Here is a 23,528-nt window from a genome sequence, read left to right as displayed (position 1 = left end):
CAGCAAGTAATCAAAGCCACTGTGTTTACTTAAAGGTTAAAAAAATTATACAATTTATTGAAGGGATCTCATCTGTGGAAGGGGCACATTAATGAGGACCTTCCATAGAGAATTGTGGACACTGAGTAGGAAAACACATCTGACTCACTCGCAGGACTAATATACAGACAACACGCATTTGCACCTATTAGAAATTTAGAGCTCTCATTTCACCTAACCTGCATGTCAATGGACTGTAAAAGGAAACCTGAGACCTACGAAAACCCACACTGAGTGGCCCCCAGAGTGGTTAGGCAGAGTTAACCACTGAGTCACTGTGTCACCTCTTAGCCCTCTCCTCCATTATCCATAAAATTCTCACCTCTAATAAATGTTGATTGTCAGATCTGGAATTGAGATCAAATAACACCACAGTCACCTGTTCCATATCGTCTAAATGTCAACCTTATTGTTTAATTAACCTCTGCTTGAACTTCATCATCCCATTTTAGATCTTAATTAAGAAGAACAGCACACACATATAGCACCCCATCTGCGCAGCCAGCACTCAATCATATACGAAATATATATGTATCAATAATATGTACTCAGCAAAGGTCTGACATCTTCTTTTGAAGACTCCTCACTCACACACCTACTCTGGTGGGGAAGATGTCCTCATTATTGATGAGCGACTCTATCCAGTCCATCAGCAGGTTCATGTACTTGAGAGCGGGCAGCTTGGTGGGTTTCTTGTAGTCATCACCGTCCTGCCACCGGTACTCGTACCTCAGCCCCCCGGACATAATGGGACACGTGCGTTCAGTGCAGTACTCGCTCACTGTGCCATAGATCAGATTAATCCTGTTAAAGAAATCCACCACATGAACAGCAATCCAGTCATTGATGTTCTCTCCCTCTGGCAGTTGCACCACTTTTCTTAGGTCCAAGCCGGACTTGAGCGAGGCCTGGGCCTTCTTGTACAGTTCAAAGCGTTGGGTGCCAGGCTCAAACCGCTTCCTTGGCCTGAATGTTTTGTCTTTGCTAAACACTTGTCCAAGACACAGCGCCATTGACTCGCTTGTTTCCCCTGCGATAAGGGGAGAATAAGCTCCACAGAATAACAATTAGTTTTGAGTTTGATAACGTGCAACCTTCCTGACAGTGGGAACCAGGGGAGTTTCAGCTCTGGAAGTAGGGCACAATGGGTCAGTGTCTGTCATGTAAAGATTACAGGGAGCTCTTATTTTCAGATGGCAGGACGTTGCTGTGAAGAGAACAACAAGAAAAGTCAGAGGTTTATTCCTCTTTAAGTAAATTCAAAGCTTTAGTCAAAAATGAAAAAGGATCTTTATATAACAAAATATCAAGGCTATGGCTAGAAAACCCATCATTTTCGGAATGGTTTACAAAGACATTTTTGGTATATAAACAAAAAAACTTTAGAGAGCTAGTATTATTGATGCACTGCATTGAAAACCATATTTCTCAACTATGGACAAACCGTTAGGAATGGTTTTTCCATAGTTTGTCCAACCAAAATGGCCCTAACACAAGATATTCAGCAGGATCGACTGGTAAAATAGTCACTCAGATGTGGTAAAATTCAAGCCACTAGAGTCTTACATAACTGAGAAAATGAATGGCATGCTGGGCCTCACTAAGGATTAGTAAGCTTTTTGAAGTGTTGTGAAAGAGAATGTCGTCAGTGCAATGGTCTTTTTCTTCCGACGCAGCAACATGGCTTTGATTCAGATCATCGTTGTACAGAACTAGACACTACTACTAAAAGACTCCGTTTATGAAAAGAACTGAACATTACAGCTGATGAAAAACACAGACTGTCAGTTCTCCCTTTGGGAAAATAGTCTGGGAATATAAAACACAAACAACAGATTTGTGAAAATTACTTTTTTTCTGATAGCGATTAAACATCTGGCAGGTAATACACACTGATCAGTAGCAGGAGCTCACTAAAACGTTCCAGTCCCATGCCTTAAATTACATAAAATAAGGTCTTGTTGTGTCAAAGAATCATAAGGGTGACATTTTAAGTGTTACACTGGCAACACTCTGTTGAACTGTTTGTTTCTATTTAGTACTTTATAGATGTGACACTGTAGTCACATTCAAGTGACTATGGTTGCAACATGATACTATATCCGCACTTGTGTCCTCAGCCCCATTTTGAACCGCCGGTGTCAACATTTCCTGCATGTCTGTAATTCAAATTAGCAGAATTGTCTCTCTCTGCAATGTCATGTGAAATGATAAAACAAGCAATGTTATGTTTGGTTGTTGTGCACCAAATGACTCATTTAAGAAACCTCCACAGACTCATCATATGTCTGTTAGGATGATAGTATTGCAAGATTTTGTTCACTCTTTGCGGCCCTTTGAGTGATCTGAATATACTAAATAAACGGTTCCTTGTACAGCTTACTTGATTTCAGTTTACAGCACTCCACTGGGGGACTACGTGGTCATGAGATGTGTCCAGAAACAAAAGGGCTTCTGACGGAAGGCTCATTGCTACAGTGCTTCATTCACTCTTCAAACTCAAGGAGACATCATGCAGTTTCAGCCAAAAGTTAAACGTGGACACTGTCAGTTACTGATGATATATAAAACAGGACATTATGTGGGACAGAGTGGCTTTAAGTTTGGATGACTTTTTTGTCTCTCTGAACGGCTCAAACGTATAGCGTGTCTGATCACATACTCTGATGGGCAGCTTTTCCATGCATATTTTCATGGTTTGCCTCTGAAAATGTTGACTAGTCCTGACACAAACATGTGTTTGAAAAAACAGGTGTTTGAAAAGATAAAATCATTACAGCATTCAGTAACCTGAAAAAATATTCTGAGGTAGATCCAGAACAAGAGATTACAAGAGAACCAGAGAAAATAAAATAAAGCTGTGTGCACCGTACCTGGCTGATATCCTACAGCAGGGATCAGGCCCTTTGACTTTAAACTCCTTCTGGAGATCAGCCCCAGCTGCTCGGCCCTCTCAGGCTCCTCTGGATCTTCTCCCTCCCCGTCGGCCACTAACAGACAGAGAAGCTCCAACTTCCCACAGCAGCAGAGTCAACACAGTAAAGAGAGAAAAAGTTGTTTGGCTCCTCTTCCTGAGAATGATGTCACATCCTGACTTTGTCTACAGGCCTCGCTGTTACTGTTTGTGTGTGTTTGTCTGTATGTGGGTGTGTATATGGAGGGCCTATAAATTGAAAGCAAAGAAGGGCTGGAAAAGGTCTTTTTCAAACCCCCACTCAGCCCTCCCACTTTTTTTCCTCTCCCTTCTCATACTGTAGGCAGATCGGCCAGCCCACTTATCTCAGCTAAGCCCAGCCCTCCGGTAGAGGTCCTGAGAAAACCACACCACCTTTTGAACCACATAAAAGACAGAAGTAGCAGAACCATCCCACAAACATTTCTGGATGTTTGGCAATCCACGCTGTTGTTTTTTTTTTTTTGTGAAGTCTCCATAACATATTATTAAAATTCTTGGCCTTCTAAAGACAGTAAACATGGAGCTCACCCATAAATAGAAAATAGTGCTACTCACTAAAAATTCACTTCAAAACACCGCCAAGGAAATGAACAAACAAGGCATGTTTGACGAAATGACTGTTTCCCAGTGCCCTTTGGGGACTGAGTGTTCTTAGGATAGCTGCCATGACTGCTCCTTTTTTCTTAAAGGTGAATGGGTACAACTAAAATGCAGAGGGTGTCATATTCTCTACTGTGGAAAGAAACACAACCTGCAAATCAAGCTGGAAATACTATGTGATATGACTCCCTCCAGTGTGGAACGTATGTCAAGGGTTTAACACAATTTGCATTGTAAAAATGCAGCCGTAGTCATTTGGATCTGTGGAGCTGGATTGTTAAGCAACTGTAATGAAAGCGACCAGTACAAAAGGGTCTAGATAGATTCTAACAACGTTTCGTTTTTAGTTCTATACTTGTCCATTTTCGGTGTGTATCTGAGTTAGGGGGGATTTACTGTATAGTACTTTTATGGGAGGTTTATAGCAACTTTATAGTTGTCAATCCAAATGTGCCCACATCAGTGGAGATTTTCCCTATTTTTTTCTAAGGGGCCTAAAATATTTGCAGTGTCTCTATGCTTGAAAGTTTGTGAATATTTTAGTGTTTTCTCCTTTCATAGCTTTTTATTTACTTAAGACCATGATTTCATGACCTAGAGTACTATCAAGACATTATGAAACAAAACAAAAAATGATATAAAGCATGAAATAAGTACAACATATAACTCAGCTAAGCAACACAAGAATATTCTTTAAAAATCCACCCACCCTATCAATAATCGTTGACCTACCAGCTTGTAATATTTATATAATTTAAATATAGAAAAACGATTCAAATAATACTTTTTTCTAATACTTACACTATTACATTCAAAATAAATATCATACTCATAACCCAGTTGAATGTCCAAACCATTTGTAAGACAAACCACAGTTGTCTAATAAATGCAGCCAAGGTGACATATATACATCAGGGATATACAGATTAATTAAACCTTTAAACATTAACCTCCTGAGTTTATTTTCTTTACCTTTTAGCTGAACCCCCCCAAGTCTCCCACTGTTTCTGTATAAATACAATCTAACAACAATACAACCTTTTCTGCTTCAACCATTCTTTGTTAGAGCGAATTGTGTGTTTCGGGTTGTTGTCTTTTACTGCATGATCCATATTCTGCTGATGTTCACTTCCCAGATGGACCTTGATAATGTATTTGCAGAATTTGCAGGTACAATTTGAAATTCATAGCTAAAATAGTGATCGCAAGAGGTCACTGTTTGTGTGTTTTCAAAATATGTGCAGCGGTACACATTTATGCCTGTTGTGTCCCAGTTTTCTACTTGATCTTTAAGGGGAAGGGATATGTATGTATATATGAAAATATAAACAGGTGTAAATAGGTAAATATATACATGACTGTTTCTACATTTGTGTAGCTTTTGCAGAATTTCACAATTATAATTTTTCTGGATTTTTGTCATTCAGCACCTACTGGGAGCTTCAACATACAAGGTCATGGACAGAAAGAAATCCTGAATGACAGTAATCCCAAACATCCACTTGGGGGCACTATGACTGTGTTTATGACACCAAACCATCAACTGCACATTCAGGTTGTTCAGTAAGTTATCACCAAGGGTAATACCCTTTTTATATCGACATTGTAAAACATTTGAAATATTTTTGACATGTCACCATAACAATTAGTGATAGTGGTTTAACAGGACATGTTGATTTAGTACTAAATCATTTGGCAAGCGATGTGTGTATTGTTTGAGTGTAGTAAAGGACATTGTTAGGAGTCTACTTGGATCACGTTGCCAAACTCTAAGAAACAATTATGTAATACAGTATCTTCCACAAAAGCAATAAGATTGTTGTTTGAAACAGCATCTGACTTTACTTAAAAATGCCATTCAGAGTTGTCAAAAACTCTAAACAGTGACACCACACACAGGAAACATATCTGCTGCCGCCCTTTGCTCTAGTTTTGTGTCATCCCCCAACAATGTGACACTGTAGAAAGTGGAACCAGGCCTTTTTCACGTCACTCAGTACAGTTTTCTCACAAAAAAACACACTGCCTGTCACTCTGAGGTCTCAAACCTTTACTGTTTAAAGATTCAATTGGAAGTAAGTAAAAGCAGCAGTCAGGCAGTTTAGTTGCACAGATTTATGATCACACATACAGAGCAGATGCTTGACCTATTGATCTACAACTTCACTCCAGGCTCAGTACACTCATCCTGTAATCTCTGTGTGATCTTTATCAATGAAGCTTACTATCAGATCAGATCAGCAACAAGATTTGAATATCTTTTCACCTGACTTTGAAAGGTAGCAAGTCTGCGGCAGCTTTTAGTAACCACCATTAGATGTATTTTTATTCAAATGTGTCAAATAAACTGACACATATCTGAGCTGGGGCATGGTTTATACAGTTAGTGTGTTGCTTGACAGACATGTAAAAATATACCCTTATCTTTAAAAGGGATTTGATTCTGTCATTCAGTGATTTTTAGCCTGAACAAACCACGGAGTGATAACAACATTGAGTAAATTGTGTCCCTTTTTTATACCACTGTGTGCCCAGTAGAAGATAAAAACTTTCAGAAGGATAAAAGGTAGTGGCTGGTAGCTCAGGTATGCCTCAAGCCTATTGTTGGGAATATATGTTCAATAATGGTAAAGCTCCACACCCAGGTCCACAAAAAATGTATTTTATTCATTTGCATTTGGCTATTCGGCAAATGCTTTATTTAAGTGTGCACCTGTGCTCTGGAGAAGGCATATCCAAAATTTTTTGCCAGTGCTCATACAGCCAATTTAAAATATTGGGTTTTTTTTGTTTTTTTTTTAAGGGTTTGAACGCAAAAATGCAATTTTTTCTGGTTGTTAACTTCTGATAAACACACCCTGGACTGGAGGTGTCAAGTAAATAAGCATGTACCTATTATTTGTAAGTACTTACAAATAATAAGTACATACAATTTTAAGGTACTTTTTACTTGAATAATAGTCATACATTTTGATGAAAAAATATTTTTAAATAACATGAACTTTGGAAATGAATTTTAAGTACTTGTATTGGAATATGTATACTTGCACTAGAGAGTGTGTGTGTGTGTGTGTGTGTGTGTGTGTGTGTGTGTGTGTGTGTGTGTGTGTGTGTGTGTGTGTGTGTGTGTGTACTCCTCGTCAGCCTGGTGCATTAAAGACCAAAATTCAACCAATTCTTGGACTTTGGCCACTACATTTTGTAGTTTTAGTGCTATAGTAATACACATAGTAATATACATTCCTAAGACAATATAAGCGCACTGATTTGACGTTCTCAGTGATAATAATATCAGTGTTTGGACAGGTCTACTGCCATCAGAGGCAGGTTCTGAACACTGACATTGTTGTGTGCAGGCATCACTTACCCACCGACAGTTAAAGAACCATTGATCGGTGTTGGATTGGTGACGATTCGCCTTTGATACAGTCAGTTGATTACGTCCATATTAGGCGACCAACATGCACATCAGGGTACAGATGACTCCACCTTTTTCCAGCTCCACCAAACAAGGGTTGGGTCAGAAGGAACATTTAAGCGGAAAGGAAGAGGAAGCAGAGCTAACTTCAGACACGCGTCGGACCGTTGTATCAGTCTCCTTTGAAAAGATTCGGCGGTTTTTGCTCAGTACAAGTGAGTATGTTTTGGCACACTTTTCATCACATTATCTAAATGTTGACTCGCGGCGCCAAAGAGCTTTTTATTTGCTCTCAGGTGCATTTGATTTAGAAGGTGATGGGGGCGCGGAGCGCTATGACCTTTACGCAGCCTCGTATCAAAGTTGTATTCATGCAGGCGGTGTCAGTGCGCTGTTTGTCCTTGTTACCAGATTTTTTTACATGGTGGTATAAGTAACGAAGACTTACGGCCGTAAATTAGAAAGAACCCTTGTAGAGAATCAAAGTCGGGTGTTGGCCAACCGTGACCTAGTGTCCGGTGTAGTGAAAACATGTCAATTATTTTGGAAATATGTCATTGGATGTTCACTTTGCTGAGCGCTTTTCTTCGTTATTTGTGCCATTTGTAACTTATCCTGTATTTGCCGTCTCCTCATCATTTGCCTGTGCACCAGACACACAGGTCACTGACAGCTGGACTGTCTCCACACAGTGGCTATTGTTACTCTGCACCTTGAGGGCAGGTGCTAATGTTGACTGTCATTACTGTAGGCCTACATCCTAGGTGGAAATAATGGAGAGATTACAGGTGTGTACATGCATGTTTAACAGGTAACGGTAGACAATGGATAATATTGCAAATTAGTTTAACCCTAGGTTATAAAAAGTAAAACTTGCCTGCTATTCAGTTTCAACTGTCTAACAGTTAGTCAAGGAGATTACCTCTAAGACAGAGTGGACATCTGTGGAGCTTCGTCATTCCAGATTGTGACTCGTGCCATCAGAGAGCCCCAAATATTGACTGTCCACTACAGTTGGTAAAGGAAAATTACCACAAAGTGGTAAGTCATAGAAAATCTGAATTTCACCTGCTCATGAACAAATGTCAGTCAGGTAAAGAGATGTGAAGAGTTAACAGATATTACCAATAAATAAATTGGACTTTACACGAGAACAACAGGTGTTTAAAAAAAAAAGCCAAACGTTTACGTAACAAGGTGGAAGATGAGAAAGAACCACAAGTTTTCCATGTGCTTTTACATACAGTAGTTAAGTCTATGAACACACCATCAAATCAAAGTGGTGACCTTTAAGAAATGTTATTTCATCCACTGCTCCTAGAAACAACAGTTTAGTCACGATAGTCTTGTTTAATTCCATCATTCTGGGAAAGAACCAAATAAACCACATAATCTTTGTGCAGTGCACAATGTTTAAAGCAATGCTTGGCATTGTTTGACATCTGAATCTGATGCATAATATATAGTTTCTGTAATGCATACATGGTACATAGAAAAGTAAAGAGATGAGCTTTCTGACAGCTTACATCCTGTCAGGAAGCTCAAACTTGAGCTAAAGTATTCAGCCAGACTGCAAAACCATAACTTTATACAGAGCATTTAAACATGTAGTGAAGTGCATACTTAAGGACATAGTAGTTAATTTATTCTTCACTAAAACAAATCTAGCCTCGCTAGCTGTGTTGACTGGTGTTGCATCTTTTCATATAAGGTCAGCTACAGAATTGACTGAGTAGTTTCCTACTACAGGGCATGTTTTTCATAACACTTGTTCCTGTCACACATCCATTTGTGTGACCTGGAATCTGTCCACACAACCACCAAAGTTTCACTTTAAAACTAGTGTTTTCTCTTCCTCTTTACATCAGGGTTTTCTTCATCCAAAGCATTTTTTTCAATGTGGCACTGAAGCAAAACCCATAATGAAAGCTTAGGGTATCTAGTGTGCATGGTAATCCCATGAGAAGGGGTGTTTTGTTATTTTAAATTGGAGTGGTGTTGTGAAAATGTTTAATTTAGATGTATTACAGCTGAAAATAGGGTCTTCTACATGCAAATACAGCACGGTTGTTGGCCCTAAACGTTGCTTTTTTTAACAGATGGTGATCTTCTAAAGCTAATAGCTTAATAATTGGCTGCAGGCAGCAAACATTAACCTTTAATGTGGGATTGAGACAAAGGGCCTCAAGGTCAGTCAGCTCAGGTGTGTCTCCTAAAGTAAGTAAATACTGCAGCAGCACTGTTGCTGTTAACGCTTTAACGTTGCATCATTAGCTTGCAGTGTCAACATGCTCTCAAGGACTTGCAGAACAGAAAAGTAAAAGCTTTAGTCAGTATAAATTACATCAGCTCACTTTAAACTATGTTTTCTTAAACACTTGTGTAGCTAAGCTGTGTGTTTATGCTCCAGTCATACACGGTTAACAAGTCTCCTGTTGGTCACTGAAACTGGATAAAGTCCTTTGCTAGGTAACAGAAATTATCAGCTTTTTCTCTATCCTACACTTGCAGGAAGTCTATTCTTTTAAAGGGTCTTTGTCAAAACACTGTAACTTCTCAGTGATTCTGTTGACTGAAGCATGAAGTGCGTTAGTGTCACTGATAACTGCCAGTATGTGATTCTGACTTTCTACAAAGACTTGTTCAGTCTTGTGTTGAAACCTCATTGCAACCTCTGCATGGGGATTAGTGGCTTGGTGACGACAACCTGTGCTACTTGTCATTCTATACTTTACCTATCTTCAGCTGACTTAAGGTCCATTTTGGCTTTGTACTTTTTATGTGTTGTAAATGTTTCATTATATTTCACAATTCATATTTTAATCTTCTTGATCTGTAATGCCGAATTCAAGCTCATATGTAAAGCTGATATGTGATATGTTTCCAGGCTGTTTGATTGCCAACAGAATCAGTCTCAAAAGCTAGTACTCATTTAACAATTAATTTTATTTTATTAATTTTTTTTGTACTTTTCTTTTATCCCAAAGTTTTTATTTAAATTTTTTAAAAAGACCTTTAAAAAAAAATTGCGATTAAGCAATCAGGAACATTAAACGTCATAATGCCAAACAGAGATTCATCTACTCACTAATCGGCCTTTACAGTTTATCATTTCTTAGGTCACTTACTTTATCAGGTCACTATAACATGAGAGGCTTTTTGCTCAAATCAAATTACAAATTAGAAATTAGAAAATAGTTGTGGTGACATTGAAGTCATTTGACCATGGTGTAGTTTGTTAATAGCATAAAACAATATTGTTTGCTTATGGTTTTTAACACGTGTATTTAAGATTTAAAAATCACATTGACTTTTTGTAGTGGTAACCATGAAGATGCTTACTTCCCTATAGCACTTTAGTTGCCAAATGGCAGTTAGAGACATTACTGCCATTACTTTAATCAGTCTGACCTTTCCAGGTCCCCTTGATACACCAGATATTTTAGAAGAGAGCTCGCTTTATTCCTCCTGTAGTTTGCTTCTTTCTGTTAGTGGGATGTATGAACAACTATATCACTATATCATACCATACTATTGTGATAATGATGCAAATGAGGACAAAATAATAGGACTGTTTAACATCTGTTTGACCAGTTGCAGCATAAAGTCAACTGAAAACATCATGCTGTAATAAAGTCTTCAGTTGGGGAAACACATTGTGCACTGCCTCGAAGTTAATTCTGGTGACTACTACTTATACAGTTTTGGAAGCAGTGATAGACATGCTAACAAAACCTGATTAAATGAGTTTATTCCTGTTGCTCTGACATTTACAATCATCTTCCCTCAAATCGCAATTGTTTGAGATCTATCATTGTGCTATAGATGTACACCTATATGACAAATGTTTGTGCAGGAACTATCACCGCATATACAATAATTTCAGTTTTTAAAATTTTGATGTTGTTTTGTTCACAGTTTGCTCAAGGACAGTCTATGAACAGACTTAAACCTTCATAGTGCAACTTCTGTTAGCAATAGTTTTAGACTTAGGATCAGTCATGTCTCAGCCCAGCTGTTCCTCTACCTACTTGAGTACAGCTTTCCTTGTTTTATGCTCTGCACATCCTTCAGGTATTATAAAATAATTAGGTTGCTAAAAAGCTTGCATGTCGGGTTTTGGAAAATGATACTCTAGATCAGCTGGTGTAGGAGTCGTGTTACAAATTCTAAAGTTTCAGTTGCTTAGACATCGATGCAAGTGTCTCTGTCCCTCAGTTTTATATCATACTACTTCATTTTTCTCCAAGCATTTTACTATTGCATGTGGAAGTGTCTTACAGCCTCTTGCATAGACTTAACAGACTAGTTATCATGAAATATTGTCATTTCAGTCTCTGTGGCCTTCAGCATAGTTCCAATTTATCTATTGGAAGTGTCTTACACTGCTCCATCCATCAAGACTGGAGTCGTTTTGTTGACAAGCTTTGGCACATACACTCAATTAGATGCACAAGGACACACCATGACAAGGCAAGGTGTTAAATTGGGGCTTTTACCCACAGTAGCCTCTGAATATTGTATGGACAGTGTTTGAGTTGAACTGGGCATTGTTCTGTGGGTAAATGCTCAATAGAAGTCGGTCATCTTTGATCCACAAGTGTTTAGTTCTCTCAGGGGTCGGGGCAGTGTCTTGTGTTGAGGGCCTTCCTATAGAAATATTTTTATTTTTGATTAGTAGAATTGTAGTATATTGTTCCAACAGTTATAAGTGAATTTCAGAATTTACTCTATTTTAGTGTAAAAATGCTAAAATAGAGAGATTGCATAATGCAACTATTGTTAAAATTAATAATACTGGTTATTGGGTATATTATTGTACAGGGACTGGCCTCAAAATCAAGGTATCATTATTGCTACTGGTACCGAAAATATCTAACGAAACGCATAACTAATCAGTTGCAACTATTTTCTTATTGCACAGGCTGGATCTGTATTTTTGCAGGCTCCGCTGTTACACTTGGGAATATGGAGACTAAAGGATACAAATTCACTGTCCTAATGCCTTTCCCACCAACTGCAGTACTGTTGTGTCAGTAATCTGCATCTGCTTGACCTCATTCATAAGAATGCATTGCAACTACCAGGTACAACTGTATTATGTAATGCAATCAACCGCAACAGCTCTGCCATTATAACTTTTGTAAAAGAATAATTCATTTCTCATTTTTAACTCTCATTTTAAACTGGCAGAAAGGTGATAACACTGTGTTTAAAGGTAGAATTAATGGCAGATTGTAATGGTTTATCTAATGAAGTGGCCATTGTATGTATGTATGTGGGTTGTTCAGAAATCTGAGTCATTGGCGTGTGAGACCTGCAGACAGGGGACACGGGGAGGGGCATGAAGAGAATGAGGCCAGTGTTTAATGGCCTTCCTTGTATGAATATTTGCAGGTAGAGGTGATCCTAACTGCCTCCCACACACACACACACACACACACACACACACACACACACACACACACACACACACACACACACACACACACACACACACACACACACACACACACACATAAAATGCAGATGGTGTAAACTTGTCAGTCCCAAGCAACTTTAGCATTACTATCTCTGCTATCTAGCATTAATGCTAAAGTTTGTTTTCTTAAGATGTGGGGTGTGGGGTGGCCTGCAGCTCCTTCAGACAGCAGGCAGAGAAGAAGCACAGCTGAAACATTACTGGACTAGACCTCTATCCTTTACATGTTAAATACATGTAAGTCATATAAGTACCGATGTATTTTTGATGAGCCTTCTCCAGTGTCCTGTCCACTTTTAGTGAGCTTATTGGGTATCACTAACTGCTTTGACGATGCTAAAACTATATGGCTGTATGTGCAATCAACCTTTCAGCCTAATTTACATAATAATCTTAAAACTGAGCAAATTCTGGGGGATTGTGTGCCTGAGACAGCAGCTCCCACTCTCCATGTCCTTGCTGTATTGGCCCAGGATGGTAGTGGCTGATTTGTTTTCCTCATTCTTTTTAATTTGGCGTAATGATTTGTATCAAAACTATAGTTCTTGAAATTACGTAGACATAGTTACATAGAGTAGCAATGAAAATTCACTAGTCAGTTTATTATGAACGCACAGCTAAAACAAAGTGAATCTTAGCCAACATTCCTACAGTAAGTCCTTCATAAAGGTGATAATGAATTTTGGTCATTGTAACTTTTATCATGCCTCTAAAGTTTTTTTTTTTTTTTTTTATACACTTTTTAACAACACCTTTTCTGTTTGGGTTCTGTGTTTGCAGTGTAGCTAATATAAGCAGTACAACTTAGGAACTGTAAACAATATGAACATGTCTTTATTTATCACAAGTCATGCTATCATCGGAACATTGAGCAATGTTCTTACACATTTCAGACTTCCCTCATCACCTGCAGGCCTAATTTTTATCATGCCACATCTGCTGTGCTCAGCTTGAAACCAACAGGCACATTCAAATATGTGATGGTTGTTTAAGGACTACAACAAAATGCTGCTGCAAATTAGACAATTTCTTTACATTTGGGTTTTCATGTTAATTGAGTATTAAATGATAAATTGGGCATTTATTCTCCAGCCTAAAGACACTGTTGTAGACTTGAATAAACAAGTATGTCTTAGTATGTCTGATATGTATGTAGAGGGCTGAAATCTAAATGATGGCATCTCCCAGTTCTGTTAAATCATTAAAATCCTGTCAAGCTTTACTCTGCACGTGTTTGCTCATGTTTCAAAACCAGACAGACTCTAAAGTTTACACCTTCTCTCAGCCACACCCTGCTGAGGACCCTGCATGGTTCAGACAGGTTGGAATTTATTTACTTTGACTTCAACTTAATTACTACACTTATAAAGTCAGTTTTGTTGAGGCTTTTCATATTTTGGCAAATGTCATTGGACACACCCGTGCATGAGCTGGGCTTGTTGTGAATGAGTTTGATCTGCTTGCCCCCCCCAACACTACACTCACTTTTTAAAGTAGCTAGAGCAGCAGAAGAAGTTTGAGTGAGATTGGATTGTAACCAGTGTAAAATGAAACCTGCTTATTTTTTCAATCCAGTTATAGACGGTTTGCACTTGTCAACCGCTTTTCTACTTGGTCTAATTGGTACTCAAAGTGGTTTACACTGCTTCTCATTCAACCACACACACACACACACACACACACACACACACACACACACACACACACACACACACACACACACACACACACACACACACACACGGGGGAACTGCTATGCAGCTGGTCAACACTCACCGGGAACATCTAAGTTGGGGTTCAGTGTTTTGCTCAAGGACACTTTAGCATGTGACCGGAGGAGTCGGGGATCAATCAACAACTGCGAGATTGGTGGACGACTGCTCTACCTTCCTGCACCACATTCGCCACAGTATCTGGATTGAGAACACTTGCACAGGGACTGCAACATCACCTGGGAACCACTAGGAACACAGTGTTTCCTCTTGAGTTATGTGTTATTGTTTGTGGTTAGTTTTGTTTTCATTTATCTGACTATAAGTTTCAAGTTGGCAATCATTTAGAATGCTGCTATTGAAAAAAAAAAAAAAATCTGCTGACCTGTGTTTTTTTTTTTTTTTTTAAAAGATGTGACAGTTTGTTTTACTAAACATCTGTTGTCCAGATTGGAGTTGGTTTATTAGAACAGCCAACAACTTATAATATTAGCCTTTAAATTTTAAGAGTAATAGATTTTAACAGTTATCCAAGTTTTATATATTTTTAAAGGATGGCGGGGGGCTCAGTTTAGCTTTGGAAGTTGAAATTCATGTCCAGAGGGGTTGAATTAATTGTCTGTAGCTCTTTTGCATTTAGGATGTTTGACACTGGGCCTCAAGCAATACACATGGTCTGGAATTTGACAAACTTCTGAATTGTTTCCTTGTCAAAGGATAACTTTTGCCACTTTCTAAAGTTTTCATAATCCATAATCACCTTTACAGATGCTAAAGCAAACACTGAATTTTCTCTCTTCCTGTTTGGTTAATTATCAGCCTGCAACCTAGATTTGCATGTTGGCAGTAGACCTATTATTTACAAAACTGTCTGACACACCACTCCACCAGCCTGACGTGTTTCTTTATTCCAAAATCGGACATTTCTATTAACAAATGTAATAGTAAAGTACTTAATTTGTCATTATACATACAAGTTGTACAATGAAATTGCATCAGATGAGATGCGGGCAGCTCTGCCTCAGTTGGTTTGGTCCATGGACCAAAGAGTCAGTAGTTCGATCCCGGTCCCTATATGTCGAAGTGTCCTAGGACAAGACACTGAACCCCAAATTGGTCCCAGTGGGTCAGGTGAGCACCATAAGCCGTGTGTGTGTGTGTGTGTGTGTGTGTGTGTGTGTGTGTGTGTAATCAACATAGTAAAGCGCTATATAGGTGGCCACTTAGATGATTGTATGGAAGACTGGGACTGAGCGTGCCGCCACTATGGGCCACCCTAACCTGGGTTTAAATTTATCACCATATGTTCCAATTTGGCACTTCCTTGTATTGGGGCCGGTGTGTGCGTTCATGACATTTAGGGTTGAATTACAGAAAATCGAAAGAGTAGACAATATTTACAAAGGTCTGGGTTTTTTTGCATGTAAAAATGTGTCCTCCGACGTAGCAGTGTGTCTGGCTGATGTGTTTAATAGTTTTTGGACAAAAGAGTTTTGTGGCATCAACTAACTGGTTAATTGTCAGCCTGCAGCCTGGATTTGCTAAACGTGATTAGAGAAAATTCCACATTGACTTCAGCATCTGTGTGGTGATTGTGGACAATAACATTAGGGGGGAAAATACCCCAAAATTAAATAAATGAACTATGTTATTTAAACATGAGGGTTTATGCTGTACTGATTCTCAAAGTATTTTTATCTGACATCTTGACTTTCACTTCATGGCTTAGAAACTGGGCTAATATAAAGTCAGATGGATACATGAGCATAGACTTGATTTAATCCTGAAATTTTATCCTAAAAATTATTTAAACTTTGCTGTCAAAGCCACATAAACCTATTTTAGTTTTTTCGTAAATATCGTAAAATGTTTTCCCTCTTATAGTTAAGGATGGAAAGTTGTTACAAACATTAGAAATATTTTCACAAGTGGCACCAGTGACGTACTACAGTATGTCATTGATCTTCAACTGAAGTGTGACATCTGTAACTATAAGAATGTGTAACTACACATTGCACAACTGTGCAATAGTGTTGGCTTTGCACCTCCTATAAAAAAAAAAAAGTCAAACTGTTCTTGTATTTTTAATTAGCGTGCAGAAGGTTTGTATTTAAGGCCCATTGATTTGGTTTAATGAGTCCTCTTTGATTCACACATTGACATATCAGATGGAGGGCAGATTTGATGATTATCATATTTCTGAATTCAACGTTATCAGCACTCAGGTAGTTAACAAAACACCTTATGTAAACCACCATAGTTGGCATTTCTGTATCCTTCCATCTCCACTTTGTCTCCACTACATATCTTGAGAGGTGCGAATGGTGTTTGTTTCACAGGACAAGATGACTATCATATTTGAAATGACTGGAGTGATGCCACTGCCCCCCTCCCTCCCCTATAACCTCAGAGCCAGAGTGGCAGGTAAAACTAGCCCCACCAGGTACAGTGTAAGACTCAAATTGGAGCAATGACTCAAAAATTATGGAATGCAAGATTTTATATTTCCTAAGTTCAGCCAATAAAACAGCCAGGTTCAACTTGCAAAATCTCTCTCTAGATAGATATAGACACCCAAATTTGTAGTGGCACCTAATTTAATATAAATCTTCCATGTAATTTTTGTTATAAACTTTACAAATCTAAATTTAATGAGCATAGACTAGATTTGCAAGAGTACATTGCTCTTTGGGGGGGTTGTGAGACGTTTTGAGTAGGACACAAATAAGTTGTTTTTAAATGAAACCACAGGCTTTCACCTTGCAGAAATGCAGTAGCAATCATGTAGCCTCTTCCAAAAAAATAAAACTACAAATAAATATTACTACCTTTGTGTCTGGGTGTGGCAGTGAAATCGATGACTGATATCGTATCATGGATTTGCCTTGCACAACGCATTTGGAAAGCTCTTAAGCATTATTGTATGACTCATGTATTCCTTTTGCAACACATTTTTTTTGTCTGTCATTACCTTCACCATCTAACCCTGAGTAAACATTTTTGATTTATGACTATTCAACACAACTGACTATATTTAGTTGATTAAAACTTATTGCTTAGTCTTCAAAGTCAAGCAACATAATCAGAATTCGGACTCAAGATGGTATCTTGGCCTAAATAGACAAAACAAGAATATAAAGCCTCTTTGGGAATGACTTTAATCTTTACTTCAGTTGTGTTTAGCCATGACATTGGTTGTCCCACAACAGTGAAAAAGAAATGGAAGCTGGTTTTGCTTTGTGGGTGTGGGCTGGGTGGAGAGCTAGTACAGGCGTAACAATGGTCCCCTTCATGATAACAGAGTCGCTACTGATTCTTGCCTGCTGCCTGAATAATATCAACCCACCCCTGAGAGAAAACATACAGGGCCACTCAAGAACGGGAGGGAAGGGGGGGGGGGGGGAGGGGTGCAAGGTGTGAGCAGGAGCATGAAAGACTCAAACTCCCACTTGCTGAAATCAGGGCAATTGTCACAAAAGTAGCCACGTGCATTTTTGAGTGTGTAGGGGGTTTTAAAGACGCCATCTCACTCTCACCCAAGTTGTATATTTGGCTGCTCGCTCTCTCTCCCTCCCTCTCCTTCTGTGAGCTAGTAGTTATTCATCCACTGTGTGAGTCAGGGTGGGTGGGGAATTGAAGACTGCTGTACCAGTCACACTTTGTCAGTTTACTTTCTCATTCCCTTACCCCATCTGTCTTTCTCTCGTCTATTTTCCTCCCTGTTCTGACGCTTTCTCTCTTGCTGCCGGCCCAGCCTGCCTGCCTGTCCTGATATTTCACTGAGACATTGTGCTGTGATAAAGAAGTTCACATTGGCTTTCTACGACTTTTAGAGAAAGCTCTAATTTCAACAAGGTAAGTTGCTCAACATGGTGAACTTACGCGTGTGTGTGGTCTGCCCACATGTTGAGCAGCTAAGGGTGTTTGTTTTGTAAGCGTCTTTTTTCAGGGAACCGTCGCTTCCCTTCTTGGTTCTCGGCTATTTCCGAGAGCTCCCTTTTTGAAAAGTGGTTTAACCAATGCTTCACTTTATGGTCGTCTAATGGGTTCCAGGCTGCTTCTCTCTGGAATTTCTTTTCCTTCATCTCTGCTCTAGTCTGTTCATTAACTCCTACCACGTGAGTGCGATTTTCCTTTTTCCATCCCTATGATTCACTGACATGACTCTCATAGGAAATGTTCCTCCTCCCTTTCCACTTCACTATGTCTCTTTAGTAAATATAAACCAGCCTCCTCGTCAAGTTATTGAATGGGTATCTTAGAAGCAGTAACTGTTTGTGTAAGACAAGCTTTATTTTAGTTTGGCAAGAAGGAGCTGGTATAGTCACAGGCTGTAAAATCTGTATCTGTCTTCTGACATGGGACTTCGGAAATTATTTTGTAAAGCTTGACCAGTGTTGGTCAGACTGTTTTAAATGATTGTGTGTCTGCTTTACTCACATCGAGTTGGTTGGGATGGGTTTATACTAGCAATTCATATTCTGAGGCAATTCATACACCTTTAATTGGTAAAGATTAGGAGCAGTGAGGTGGTGTCATTCTGTTTGACTTCAGATTACAGGTGTAGTAAATGTGTTAGTACAGCAAGGTACGGTAAATGATCTTGTGAAATGGTCTTGGCAGGTTTTGTGGCTTTAGTGACCTGGATAAGAAGAGGCTGCATTTTTATTTTTATTATCTGAATATTAAACTTCTATTTGCTTTCTGTGTAGTAAAATATCTACTAGCTGAAAACGTTGGGCTCTGATGTCGTCTGGAGGATGTTTTTTAGTTCCAATGTCGCCTGGTTTAATCTCACTACAGAGGTTCTAATCTTAGTCAACCTGCCCCTCCTGAACAGACATCCTCCTGAATATAGGAACTGAAACTCCTTCAGATGATGTCATGTGCACAATAAATCTTGTGGCTGAACTGTCACTACACATGCCCATGTAGTGTTTGTGTTGCATATGATTTTCCATTCACTGTACTATGGCCTGATCAGTTTAACTGTCCAGCATTTTTCCTCAGAACAAGACAGTCTCTTCACTACAGAAATAATGCTACACCTGAAATGATTTGGCTCACAGCTTTTTTTCTGAAATGTCATGTATCTGCTCACCACTGTGAGCTCTTTTGATGATGACACAGACCCTTGCAAATAGGCCAGTTCCGTTTCACTATTTTAGCAGAAAGAAGTTGGGCTGTGTCACAAATTAGTCTGCAATACTGGACACCTTCACCAACAAGATAGACCAGTAAAATATAAGCCATGAAATGAGTGGGTCTACAAAAGGATGAGAAATGTCCAATTTGTGAGAAGTTCTTATCATAGGAGGCCGGGCTCCACAGAAATAGTTTAACATTGGCACAATGGATGCACAAAATATTAGGGCAATTCTTCAATAATGTAAATTGGAAAAGAGATGAAAGTGTTGATCCTTAAATCCGTAAATCCAGCTCACTATTCGCAAAGCAAAATGTCTAGCTGCCATTTACTCTTGTTACACTTGCTCTAGATTACAAGCAGCACCCTATTATCCATTCCTGAAACGTATTGGCTTTGAATTATATTGACTTAGGGAGGGCTGGTTCTTTAGTCCTTGGGCAGTTAAAACTTAGCTTTGTAGATTGTACATCAAACAATGGCTCCCTCAGGGTCCTCTGTGGTGAGGTGTGACCGCACCCTGTATGTCCTACTCTGTGAATCCACTCTACAATTTCCACTTGATATGGGTAAGTCTTTGCCAATGAAAATATTCAGGTCTGAAAACCATAGCAACATTCCTTTGTGCCTGCTTCACACCATGGTAATGTTACATTGATGAACATTTCTCACCATATTTGTAGTTACATCAATATATTGACTTTGGCGTGGCAAATAAATGTCATTGCCACACACAACAACCAGAACTAACACTTGTTAGTTTAAGGAAGTTGGTGATGTGTGTCAAGGGTCAGCAGATTTTTTTCAAGTTCTCTTTTTGATAATTTCTCCCTTTGCTCCCAGTTTAATTTGCAGAGAACAGTTTGGCTATTGTTTCTTAACTTCTGGCATGACTGCTCCACACAAACAGCCTGTTGACTGCCGCCTTACTGTGGGATGAGGGATGTCCTCCCAGTTCCCTGTAGCACCTCCTCCCTCATATCAGGCCATGTCTGATGAGTGGTTGGAGCCAGGACAAAGCATCCTGGGATTTGTGGTGGGAGGGTTTGTTTGAAAGATGAGCTGCTGTGCCCTAGTAATTGCATTTCAGTCCTGCTGATTCAGGAAATGTCAGAAATTGCTTGTGCTTGAAGGCATTTGTTCTTCACATGCAATGACCAGTTCATGCAATCAATGAATAACGTAGTAGGTGGTTGTGGGTTTTCTTTGCATAAATATTTGTGACAATTTACTCTTGAACAGAAACTGTCCAATTAAAATTTTCAATGTATTTTCAGTATGTTTAAAAATGCTAATCTCAGTTTGTCTCTCAGAAAATTAATGAGGGGGACTGAGACTTGTACATTTTCATTCCCAAATTGCCTCCAAAAAACATCTAGAATAAGGGGATGTTTTCTGTGTTTGGCTTTGATGGGTAAAATCTAACAAAGATTTTTGACTTTTGTTTTTTTCTTTGTTTCCAGATAACAGCTTAACAATAAGGCAAATATGCTTCAGGAGTTTTACTCGCACACCATGGATATCTATCATTACCTTGTGGCAGGCATTGGTAGGTTTTTACCTTTTTATTTCTTTGGGGTTTTTTTTTTTGACTGCAAAAAAAATAACAGTTGTTTGTTTAGTTAAGTTTGAATTTTTTCTATCTTTAGATCCACGGCTGAAGGATTATCCCCTAATGCAGAGTCCCATTCCCATGACCACAATATTGCTGTGCTACCTGTTCTTTGTACTGTACCTGGGACCTCGCATAATGGCTAATCGCAAGCCCTTCCAGCTAAAGGAGGCCATGATAGTCTACAACTTCATACTAGTGGGGCTGTCAATATACATAGTCTATGAAGTAAGTTAAGAGTGTCTCCACCTCTGTTGCAAATCTTGAACAAACAAATATTCCTACAGTGCTGGTTTGAATGTAGCTAAATTTTGGTGGTTTCTTTTTATTTGAATTTGTTTTAATATCGCTGAAAATTTTCTTTATTAGCTCAGAGCTTTTAACTAGTAAAATGTTCTTTTTAGTTCATGATGTCAGGTTGGGCCACAACGTATAACTGGCGATGTGATGCAATTGATTTCTCCAACAGTCCTCAAGCACTACGAGTAAGTGACAAAAATAGTCACATACATTATTATTAAATGGAAGCATGATTTGGCATTCACACATAACTTTCCTGGTTTGTCATCTGATCACTAGATGGTTCAAGTGGCCTGGCTGTTCTGGTTCTCAAAGATTATTGAGCTTATGGACACAGTAAGTTGAATCGCTTTTAACTGATACCTTGTTGCATAACATTTGTCTTCATTGTTCAGTTTTGGTCAGTAGAGATTGACTGGAACTGATCAGTATCTTCATTCTTTCAGATCTTCTTTGTGTTGAGGAAAAAGCATAGCCAGATCACATTTCTGCACATCTTCCACCACTCCTTAATGCCCTGGACCTGGTGGTGGGGAGTTAGCTATGCTCCTGGTGAGTACAGTTTTACAAACTGGAGGTTGTGGCATAGTTACGTAATTATGCGTATCAATCTTTTACTTCACCAGTCAGCTACAATGTCCTTTATGTGAGCTTTTACAGGAAACCTGCACAAGGCTTATGTTTAGTCATGAGAAAATGATTAACCAAGAACCTATGCATAAAACTATGTGGCGCCTACATTCTTGATTCCCTTGCAAGGTCAGAGGTCCATTGGCTGTTAGTTTAATAAGTGTTGTGTTTATTGCCTCAGGTGGAATGGGGTCTTTCCATGCTATGGTGAATTCTTCCGTCCACGTAATCATGTATTTCTACTATGGCCTTGCTGCTGCTGGCCCTCGATTCCAGAAGTTCTTGTGGTGGAAGAAGTACATGACTGCCATTCAGCTGGTCTGTACAGTACCCTCATGCATTGGTTTATAGCATAAAGACAAATTCCTCTGTTTATTCACATTAAGTACATGGCTGACTCATGACTTCTTTCCAACAGATCCAGTTTGTCCTGGTTTCTCTGCACGCTACCCAGTATTATTTCATGGACAGCTGCGACTTTCAGTTCCCTGTGATCATCCACCTCATCTGGATGTATGGAACCTTCTTTTTTGTGCTCTTCTCCAACTTCTGGGTCCAGGCTTATGTGAAGGGCAAACGGTTGCCCAAACAGGACATTAAGCAGTGTCAGAATGGTACAGCTATATACACCAATGGTAAACGCCACGAGAACGGCAATGGCATCAACCATGTAGCCAAAACCAGCAATGGCTCTGCTCACCACGAGAACGGCAGCGCTCACATGGGTAAGATGAAGAAGGCCTAGGATCTCAGGCAGGAAACGCCCAAGAAATATAACCCTGCGAACCTGTTAAAACGATTACAGATTCCTAAGAATTTTTGGCTGTTTCTTGTCCTGTTATTTTTACACACATCATTGGGGAATTGACGTGGTCGAAGATTCCCACAGATCGGGTCCCACATTTTGTTGGTTTGTTCATTTCTTTGAGTTGGGGAACCATCTATGGAACACAATATATGAAGAGAAGGTGTTATCTTCGCTGATGTTGCAAACAACCTCCTAGTTCAGTATGTCATTGGTGGCATTTCACCCCGCTTGCCTTCACTACTTATCTGACTCCCATCTCCTCCTGATACCCCTAAGGCCAGATGACTGTACAGTTTCAAACTTGAAAATGTTTTGTAAATAGTTTTACAATAAACCAAAAAAATAACTAATTGCATTGGTATGTGTTAGACTTTCTAAATTTTATTACAGTATGTATTTAAAATGGCAATAAATTCAGTTTAAATTATTTTGTCTTACATTTTGTATCTGGGGGATCACTCAGTAAAATGCTTATTTGACAAATAACTTTTTGTTTGGCTTTGGAAGACTGACATTCTTCTGTTGCAACAAAGGAGGAGAAATGTTGCACTGAATGTCGGTTTTGTCTCGGATATTCCAAGTATCTGGAGCGAGTAGGCTGTAAACAAAAAGACCCATTATGCTTGGATTAACAAGTTTCATCATAAGAGAAGAAAGGGAGCATCCTGCAGAGCACATCTACCCACTGAACTCAGCCATCAGCTGGTTCAGCAGGGGTCAGAAATGTGCTAAATTATCAATATTCTGTTTAAAATTTGTACTCCATATATGTTGTCTGAATTTGTACAAACTGATCTAGAATTTAAACTGACAACGGTTTTTGGT

The 23,528-nt window shown here is 39.0% G+C and overlaps 2 protein-coding genes across 5 annotated transcripts in view; one reads left to right on the top strand and one right to left on the bottom strand.

Annotated features, from left to right (window-relative positions):
• The window catches only part of mob3c (MOB kinase activator 3C), an 8,843-nt gene extending 1,743 nt beyond the window's left edge, over positions 1 to 7,100 (bottom strand). Inside the window, exons 1-3 of one of the 2 annotated variants that reach the window (XM_067512431.1) lie at positions 6,963 to 7,100; positions 2,913 to 3,051; positions 635 to 1,246 (exon numbers count right to left, since the gene is read on the bottom strand). In XM_067512431.1, coding sequence (XP_067368532.1) covers positions 635 to 1,052 — 418 coding nt within the window. In that variant the 5' untranslated portion in view covers positions 1,053 to 1,246; positions 2,913 to 3,051; positions 6,963 to 7,100. Of the gene's footprint in view, positions 1 to 587; positions 1,247 to 2,912; positions 6,595 to 6,962 lie in introns of those variants that run through there. The other variant, XM_067512432.1, reaches the window with a different exon arrangement.
• Positions 7,097 to 23,130, top strand: elovl1b (ELOVL fatty acid elongase 1b). 3 transcript variants are annotated; one of them, XM_067512429.1, is made up of 8 exons: positions 7,097 to 7,228; positions 20,817 to 20,902; positions 21,003 to 21,193; positions 21,370 to 21,450; positions 21,545 to 21,601; positions 21,712 to 21,817; positions 22,077 to 22,213; positions 22,314 to 23,130. In XM_067512429.1, the coding sequence occupies exons 2-8, from the start codon at positions 20,842 to 20,844 to the stop codon at positions 22,638 to 22,640; spliced, it is 960 nt and encodes a 319-aa protein (XP_067368530.1). In that variant the 5' UTR covers positions 7,097 to 7,228; positions 20,817 to 20,841; the 3' UTR covers positions 22,641 to 23,130. The 3 variants fall into 3 exon arrangements, with proteins under 3 accessions (XP_067368530.1, XP_067368529.1, XP_067368531.1); XM_067512428.1 differs by lacking the exon at positions 7,097 to 7,228 and adding an exon at positions 17,821 to 18,062; XM_067512430.1 differs by lacking the exon at positions 7,097 to 7,228 and adding an exon at positions 18,157 to 18,325.
• The last annotated feature ends 398 nt before the right edge of the window (positions 23,131 to 23,528 follow it).

This window comes from Channa argus, chromosome 8, assembly GCF_033026475.1.
Source record: "Channa argus isolate prfri chromosome 8, Channa argus male v1.0, whole genome shotgun sequence".
NCBI lineage: Eukaryota > Metazoa > Chordata > Actinopteri > Anabantiformes > Channidae > Channa > Channa argus.
Note: the sequence above shows the minus strand (reverse complement) of the source record. Positions and strands in the feature narration are given on the sequence as shown.